This window comes from Lissotriton vulgaris, unplaced genomic scaffold, assembly GCF_964263255.1.
Source record: "Lissotriton vulgaris unplaced genomic scaffold, aLisVul1.2 SCAFFOLD_328, whole genome shotgun sequence".
NCBI classification, from domain to species: Eukaryota; Metazoa; Chordata; class Amphibia; order Caudata; family Salamandridae; genus Lissotriton; species Lissotriton vulgaris.
Window position 1 is genome coordinate 992650 of NW_028243607.1, and position 9608 is coordinate 1002257.

The window sequence follows — 9608 nt, forward strand, 5'->3', positions numbered from 1 at the left end:
TGGCGTGGCCGCGGACCGTTTGCAACCACCATCTTCATCGGGACCTGCTGGCTCCGCCGCGGACCGTCGCTTCCTTCGTCCATCTCGGGACCTGCCTGGCTCCGCCGCGGCCCGATCATCTAGAACGCCGAGCTCGAGGATTGAGAGCTATTCCCATCTTTTGGTAACAAGACTGTCCCGCTACCCTTTTCCCAAACCAGAGACCAGAACCGAGGGGACCCCTGAGTCCAGACCTCCTTGTACCATTCATCGTACTTAAAGATTTGCCTATAAAGTATCGTTGAACTTTACCCTTGTGTGGTGTCCGTCTGTGGGGGGGAAGTTACTTGTCTGTACGATCGTCGGAGACGGCTCTCCCCGGAGACCTCTCCCCTTATCCTCGGCCGACCCTCCCGGTCCGTCTAACAACTCTGAATCTGCACTCTGAATCTGCACTCTGAATCTGCACTCTGCACTCTGAATCTGCACTCTGAATCTGCACTCTGAATCTGCACTCTGCACTCTGAATCTGCACTCTGCACTCTGAATCTGCACTCTGCACTCTGCACTCTGAATCTGCACTCTGAATCTGCACTCTGCACTCTGAATCTGCACTCTGAATCTGCACTCTGCACTCTGAATCTGCACTCTGCACTCTGAATCTGCACTCTGAATCTGCACTCTGCACTCTGAATCTGCACTCTGAATCTGCACTCTGCACTCTCAATCTGCACTCTGAATCTGCACTCTCAATCTGCACTCTCAATCTGCACTCTCAATCTGCACTCTCAATCTGCACTCTGAATCTGCACTCTGAATCTGCACTCTGAATCTGCACTCTGCACTCTGAATCTGCACTCTGAATCTGCACTCTGCACTCTGAATCTGCACTCTGAATCTGCACTCTGAATCTGCACTCTGCACTCTGAATCTGCACTCTGCACTCTGAATCTGCACTCTGCACTCTGAATCTGCACTCTGAATCTGCACTCTGCACTCTGAATCTGCACTCTGCACTCTGAATCTGCACTCTGCACTCTGAATCTGCACTCTGAATCTGCACTCTGAATCTGCACTCTGCACTCTGAATCTGCACTCTGAATCTGCACTCTGAATCTGCACTCTGAATCTGCACTCTGAATCTGCACTCTGCACTCTGAATCTGCACTCTGCACTCTGAATCTGCACTCTGCACTCTGAATCTGCACTCTGCACTCTGCACTCTGCACTCTGAATCTGCACTCTGCACTCTGAATCTGCACTCTGAATCTGCACTCTGCACTCTGAATCTGCACTCTGAATCTGCACTCTGCACTCTGAATCTGCACTCTGCACTCTGAATCTGCACTCTGAATCTGCACTCTGCACTCTGAATCTGCACTCTGAATCTGCACTCTGAATCTGCACTCTGAATCTGCACTCTGCACTCTGAATCTGCACTCTGAATCTGCACTCTGCACTCTGAATCTGCACTCTGCACTCTGAATCTGCACTCTGAATCTGCACTCTGAATCTGCACTCTGAATCTGCACTCTGCACTCTGAATCTGCACTCTGCACTCTGAATCTGCACTCTGCACTCTGAATCTGCACTCTGCACTCTGAATCTGCACTCTGAATCTGCACTCTGAATCTGCACTCTGAATCTGCACTCTGAATCTGCACTCTGAATCTGCACTCTGCACTCTGAATCTGCACTCTGCACTCTGAATCTGCACTCTGCACTCTGAATCTGCACTCTGAATCTGCACTCTGCACTCTGAATCTGCACTCTGTACTCTGAATCTGCACTCTGAATCTGCACTCTGAATCTGCACTCTGAATCTGCACTCTGAATCTGCACTCTGAATCTGCACTCTGAATCTGCACTCTGCACTCTGAATCTGCACTCTGCACTCTGAATCTGCACTCTGCACTCTGAATCTGCACTCTGCACTCTGAATCTGCACTCTGCACTCTGAATCTGCACTCTGAATCTGCACTCTGCACTCTGAATCTGCACTCTGCACTCTGAATCTGCACTCTGCACTCTGAATCTGCACTCTGAATCTGCACTCTGCACTCTGAATCTGCACTCTGAATCTGCACTCTGCACTCTGAATCTGCACTCTGAATCTGCACTCTGAATCTGCACTCTGAATCTGCACTCTGCACTCTGAATCTGCACTCTGAATCTGCACTCTGAATCTGCACTCTGCACTCTGAATCTGCACTCTGCACTCTGAATCTGCACTCTGCACTCCGAATCTGCACTCTGCACTCTGAATCTGCACTCTGCACTCTGAATATGCACTCTGCACTCTGAATCTGCACTCTGAATCTGCACTCTGAATCTGCACTCTGAATCTGCACTCTGCACTCTGAATCTGCACTCTGCACTCTGAATCTGCACTCTGCACTCTGAATCTGCACTCTGAATCTGCACTCTGCACTCTGAATCTGCACTCTGAATCTGCACTCTGAATCTGCACTCTGAATCTGCACTCTGAATCTGCACTCTGAATCTGCACTCTGAATCTGCACTCTGAATCTGCACTGCACTCTGCACTCTGCACTCTGCACTCTGAATCTGCACTCTGAATCTGCACTCTGCACTCTGAATCTGCACTCTGAATCTGCACTCTGAATCTGCACTCTGCACTCTCAATCTGCACTCTCAATCGGCACTCTCAATCTGCACTCTCAATCTGCACTCTCAATCTGCACTCTCAGTCTGCACTCTCAGTCTGCACTCTCAGTCTGCACTCTCAGTCTGCACTCTCAGTCTGCACTCTCATTCTGCACTCTCATTCTGCACTCTCATTCTGCACTCTCAATCTGCACTCTCAATCTGCACTCTGCCATCGCACTCTGCACTCTGACTCTAAATCTGCACTCTGACTCTAAATCTGCACTCTGACTCTAAATCTGCACTCTGACTCTGAATCTGCACTCTGACTCTGAATCTGCACGCCTTAAAATCCACTCTCGGTTCCTTTGTTTGCCTGATGTTCGTTAAGAAATTTTATTAAAAGGTGAGCAGGAAGTTTCAAAGTGCGACAGCATAAACATTTTTTTTAACTATCAGCTTACGATTCCTACCTTATTTGGAAGTTTATCTACTTGAAATATTCCCTTTGTTCTGTAGTAAGCAGACCTTTTTATTCCTCGTGTTAATACGCATGCAATGTTTGTCAATGCCCAGCGGGTCAGGCAGTGTTCAGTAGCACAATATTGCTGCCTCGTGGCCTTTCACTGCCGCGGGAAGTGCACAATTAGGCGATGCTGGGATCCCGGGTGCACCTTTCTGGTCGGAAAGTGGAAAGTTAGTGGTTTCACAGTGGGGGTCGGTGCCCTATAGTAGGTAACACATGGGAAGCTCTAAATAAATAACTTCATCTAATGAGGCTGTCATTAAATAAAAAAAAGAAGCATGCTCGCCGCTGGGACATTTATCACCGCACAAATTAGTCTGTTTTCGCCTCATAAAAATAAAGAGAAACCAGCGTGAATTCGGTATACTTTACTCCCATGAAATAAAACACATTTTTTCCATGTTGCTGAAAAGGTAAACGATAGAATGCATACGGAAATGTTATACACAGGGCATCTTTAACATGGGATTTTTTTTTCCAGAAACGTTGCACCCAGCAAAGGACCTAACTCTAAAACGGATATTCACACGGTTTGGGTTTTTAGAATAAGATTAATATTATGTTAGAAACGTACAGTGTTGCATTTTAGTTTATATACCCGCCTGCTTCTGTCAGAGTGTGGCATGCCTCCCAACAATGAAAATGCTGCATCGGAAGGCTGGTGCCGGCAATGCCGGACCAGAATCGGGGGCGTTCCCGGCATCGCGTGACGTCGGCAAAAGCCAAAGAATCTCGGGAACGCCCCCGTGTCTGGTCCGGCATTGACGGACAGGCCCCTCATCCAATGGCTAGGCTCCATTTATGGAGCCAGCCAATGAATGACGAGGGCCGACCCAAAGCCACACTACAGTTCTCATTAGGTTTTTGCTGCGCAAAAAAGATGCGCAGAGCCCTCTGCACTCTGCACTCTGAATCTGCACTCTGCACTCTGAATCTGCACTCTGCACTCTGAATCTGCACTCTGCACTCTGAATCTGCACTCTGCACTCTGAATCTGCACTCTGCACTCTGCACTCTGAATCTGCACTCTGCACTCTGAATCTGCACTCTGCACTCTGAATCTGCACTCTGCACTCTGAATCTGCACTCTGAATCTGCACTCTGAATCTGCACTCTGAATCTGCACTCTGAATCTGCACTCTGAATCTGCACTCTGCACTCTGAATCTGCACTCTGAATCTGCACTCTGAATCTGCACTCTGCACTCTGAATCTGCACTCTGCATCTGCACTCTGCACTCTGAATCTGCACTCTGAATCTGCACTCTGCACTCTGAATCTGCACTCTGAATCTGCACTCTGAATCTGCACTCTGCACTCTGAATCTGCACTCTGAATCTGCACTCTGCACTCTGAATCTGCACTCTGAATCTGCACTCTGAATCTGCACTCTGAATCTGCACTCTGAATCTGCACTCTGAATCTGCACTCTGCACTCTGAATCTGCACTCTGCACTCTGAATCTGCACTCTGAATCTGCACTCTGAATCTGCACTCTGAATCTGCACTCTGAATCTGCACTCTGAATCTGCACTCTGCACTCTGAATCTGCACTCTGAATCTGCACTCTGAATCTGCACTCTGCACTCTGAATCTGCACTCTGCACTCTGAATCTGCACTCTGCACTCTGAATCTGCACTCTGCACTCTGCACTCTGAATCTGCACTCTGAATCTGCACTCTGCACTCTGAATCTGCACTCTGAATCTGCACTCTGAATCTGCACTCTGCACTCTGAATCTGCACTCTGAATCTGCACTCTGCACTCTGAATCTGCACTCTGAATCTGCACTCTGCACTCTCAATCTGCACTCTGAATCTGCACTCTCAATCTGCACTCTCAATCTGCACTCTCAATCTGCACTCTCAATCTGCACTCTGAATCTGCACTCTGAATCTGCACTCTGAATCTGCACTCTGAATCTGCACTCTGAATCTGCACTCTGAATCTGCACTCTGAATCTGCACTCTGCACTCTGAATCTGCACTCTGCACTCTGAATCTGCACTCTGAATCTGCACTCTGAATCTGCACTCTGAATCTGCACTCTGAATCTGCACTCTGAATCTGCACTCTGCACTCTGAATCTGCACTCTGCACTCTGAATCTGCACTCTGCACTCTGAATCTGCACTCTGAATCTGCACTCTGTACTCTGAATCTGCACTCTGAATCTGCACTCTGAATCTGCACTCTGAATCTGCACTCTGAATCTGCACTCTGAATCTGCACTCTGCACTCTGCACTCTGAATCTGCCCTCTGCACTCTGCACTCTGAATCTGCACTCTGCACTCCGAATCTGCACTCTGCACTCTGAATCTGCACTCTGCACTCTGAATATGCACTCTGCACTCTGAATCTGCACTCTGAATCTGCACTCTGAATCTGCACTCTGAATCTGCACTCTGCACTCTGAATCTGCACTCTGCACTCTGAATCTGCACTCTGCACTCTGAATCTGCACTCTGAATCTGCACTCTGCACTCTGAATCTGCACTCTGCACTCTGAATCTGCACTCTGAATCTGCACTCTGAATCTGCACTCTGAATCTGCACTCTGAATCTGCACTGCACTCTGCACTCTGCACTCTGCACTCTGCACTCTGCACTCTGCACTCTGCACTCTGAATCTGCACTCTGAATCTGCACTCTGAATCTGCACTCTGAATCTGCACTCTGCACTCTGAATCTGCACTCTGAATCTGCACTCTGAATCTGCACTCTGCACTCTCAATCTGCACTCTCAATCGGCACTCTCAATCTGCACAGTCTGCACTCTCAGTCTGCACTCTCAGTCTGCACTCTCAGTCTGCACTCTCATTCTGCACTCTCATTCTGCACTCTCATTCTGCACTCTCATTCTGCACTCTCAATCTGCACTCTCAATCTGCACTCTGCCATCGCACTCTGCACTCTGACTCTAAATCTGCACTCTGACTCTAAATCTGCACTCTGACTCTAAATCTGCACTCTGACTCTGAATCTGCACTCTGACTCTGAATCTGCACGCCTTAAAATCCACTCTCGGTTCCTTTGTTTGCCTGATGTTCGTTAAGAAATTTTATTAAAAGGTGAGCAGGAAGTTTCAAAGTGCGACAGCATAAACATTTTTTTTAACTATCAGCTTACGATTCCTACCTTATTTGGAAGTTTATCTACTTGAAATATTCCCTTTGTTCTGTAGTAAGCAGACCTTTTTATTCCTCGTGTTAATACGCATGCAATGTTTGTCAATGCCCAGCGGGTCAGGCAGTGTTCAGTAGCACAATATTGCTGCCTCTCGGCCTTTCACTGCCGCGGGAAGTGCACAATTAGGCGATGCTGGGATCCCGGGTGCACCTTTCTGGTCGGAAAGTGGAAAGTTAGTGGTTTCACAGTGGGGGTCGGTGCCCTATAATAGGTAACACATGGGAAGCTCTAAATAAATAACTTCATCTAATGAGGCTGTCATTAAATAAAAAAAAGAAGCATGCTCGCCGCTGGGACATTTATCACCGCACAAATTAGTCTGTTTTCGCCTCATAAAAATAAAGAGAAACCAGCGTGAATTTGGTATACTTTACTCCCATGAAATAAAACACATTTTTTCCATGTTGCTGAAAAGGTAAACGATAGAATGCATACGGAAATGTTATACACAGGGCATCTTTAACATGGGATTTTTTTTTCCAGAAACGTTGCACCCAGCAAAGGACCTAACTCTAAAACGGATATTCACACGGTTTGGGTTTTTAGAATAAGATTAATATTATGTTAGAAACGTACAGTGTTGCATTTTAGTTTATATACCCGCCTGCTTCTGTCAGAGTGTGGCATGCCTCCCAACAATGAAAATGCTGCATCGGAAGGCTGGTGCCGGCAATGCCGGACCAGAATCGGGGGCGTTCCCGGCATCGCGTGACGTCGGCAAAAGCCAAAGAATCTCGGGAACGCCCCCGTGTCTGGTCCGGCATTGACGGACAGGCCCCTCATCCAATGGCTAGGCTCCATTTATGGAGCCAGCCAATGAATGACGAGGGCCGACCCAAAGCCACACTACAGTTCTCATTAGGTTTTTGCTGCGCAAAAAAGATGGGCAGAGCGCATCTTTTTGGCGAGGCAAAACCTAAAAAGGTGATCAAGCAAGAGTTAAACATGGCGGGCGGTCTCAGTACCAGCCTACGTTGCATCTCATGCCAACAAATGTCACTGATTTCGCACTTTTTGAACCATAACCCAGTGTTTAACTGTAGTTTTGTGTGCTCTTTTTGTTGAGGTTGAAATTAGTTAGATAGACTACAATAGAAGATGAGATGATTTTGTTTTCAAATTTATTTCAAATTGACCTTTACATTTATATGACAATATTGTCTTTTTTTTAGGTTTTTACAGGTCTCACCAAATGTGCAATGACTTGTCACATTTCGTTGAAATGCTTGAACGCGAGGAGTGCGTAATTTCCACCAAAGTGGAAATCGCTTTCTTAATGGACAATGACATGTACTGGACATCAAGAGGTTCCTTGATCGAGGGTGGCTATGAGAGAGGCTCTGCATGCAGCTTCCATGTGGTCATGAGCACATCAGGAAAGGTGGAAATCAAAGACTACAAAGATGAGTATCTGTGTTTGACACCAGGTGACATCCAGGACAACATAAGAACCGTCTCCCACAGGAACCCACCATTCACTGAATTCGAAGTTAGTTATGAAGAAGGGAAAGTGATTTTTAAAGCAGCCAATGATTTGTATTTTTCGCGGTATAGCTACTGTACTGGTGACGAAAATGACCATCACCTCTTAGCTTGTAAGGATGACCCTGATATGTACTGTCTTTTTGAAGTGGTGGTTCTATAAAAATCATGGTATCCTTCTTTTCCCTATTCCTGTTTTGTGGTGACAATTTTTGTTTTGTATATTCTAATTTTAAGAATACTAAAATTGTTCTTTCGAACATATACCTTTCAAAAAACGGTCACATCCCCATTCTGAGTGTTGTGGTAATTGGGGAATCAGGTAGAAATGGTTCAAATACCTGGTTTTACAATTGTGTTTTGTGCTAAGTGTGCACAGTACTAGTGCCTTTGCATGCAGAATTATCTCTAAGCACTAGTCGTGAAATAATAATTCACCATTTATTAGGACACAGTTGCAAAATCAGTTAAAACAACTTTATCACAACATTGACATAAGATCTAAGATCTCTAATAGGACAATTCTCACTGCTTGCCAGACTTTCACCCCAGTGCCCCGTACATTGCTTCATTCTTTCCCCTTTCACTCACTGACCTCTTTCCACTCCCCTATCTCTTTCTCACTTCCCCTACCAAACCTCCTCAAATGAAACCTGTTGGACAGGCCACCTGAAGGGCCGCTCCCCCCTCGGCCCGACCAGGCCCGAGCCCGGTCACACAAGTGCCACACACCACCACTGCTCGTCCTCCGTCCCCTCCGGGACACCGGCCCCTGAACATATCGACCTCGTGGGCCCGACCCACTACTGGCCCACGCGCCCAGCCTGGGCGCCATCTTGGACACTCCACCACGAGGCCGCCTGGCCCCCGATCGACCTCAACCCTGGGCCTAGCCAGGCCTCAGACATCCCGGCACCACCATCCACCCAGGAGGTGAGCGGGCTACTTGGCAAGTCAATGGGAGAAAGAGGCGTCGATGGCTCTCCCCCGCCAAGTGCCGCTCGCCCATCGCCTCCCCGGGCGCTGGCTCCACCCCCCTGCTGGGTGTCTGGACTCCCTCATCCCGGACCTCCCGACCTCCAAGTGCGAGGGCCCGGACATCAAAGGGCACCAGCCCTATAACTGGGGCAGCTCCAGAGCAGGAAGGCAGTTGTATCCTGGAGTCGAGAGACGCAGAGAAGAACTCATCCTTGACGGACTACTGGCGCTGCCGTAGCTCTGCCTTGCGCATCATCGTCCTGCCTGCTGGCGCTGCCGCAACCTTCGTAAACCTTCGTAATCCTTCATCGTCGTCGGGACCTGCTGGCGTGGCCGCGGACCGTTTGTAACTACCATCTTCATCGGGACCTGCTGGCTCCGCCGCGGACCGTCGCTTCCTTCGTCCATCTCGGGACCTGCTGGCTCCGCCGCGGCCCGATCATCTAGAACGCCGAGCTCGAGGATTGAGAGCTATTTCCACCTTTTGGTAACAAGACTGTCCCGCTACCCTTTTCCCAAACCAGAGACCAGAACCGAGGGGACCCCTGAGTCCAGACCTCCTTGTATCATCATCGTACCTAAAGAATTGCCTATAAAGTATCGTTGAACTTTACCCTTGTGTGGTGTCCGTCTGTGGGGGGGAAGTTACTTGTCTGTACGATCGTCGGAGACGGCTCTCCCCGGAGACCTCTCCCCTTATCCTCGGCCGACCCTCCCGGTCCGTCTAACATTGGTGGCCAGCGGCGCGATCCGAATCACCGCATAATCGTACAGAGAGTAGCTCACCCCACGACCAAATCACGATGTCAAACAAAGAAAGCGGATCCACCGAGAAATTTCAGATGGAG

At 48.4% G+C, this 9608-nt stretch overlaps 1 protein-coding gene across 3 annotated transcripts in view; it reads left to right on the forward strand.

The window, feature by feature from the left end:
- Positions 1-8167, forward strand: part of LOC147668284 (verrucotoxin subunit beta-like) — a 276812-nt gene extending 268645 nt beyond the window's left edge. For all 3 annotated transcript variants that reach the window (XM_086948637.1, XM_086948639.1, XM_086948638.1), the window contains one exon: positions 7473-8167. In XM_086948637.1, the coding sequence (XP_086804763.1) occupies positions 7473-7945 (473 nt within the window). In that variant the 3' untranslated portion in view covers positions 7946-8167. The remainder of the gene's footprint in view (positions 1-7472) is intronic.
- Positions 8168-9608: the final 1441 nt, after the last annotated feature.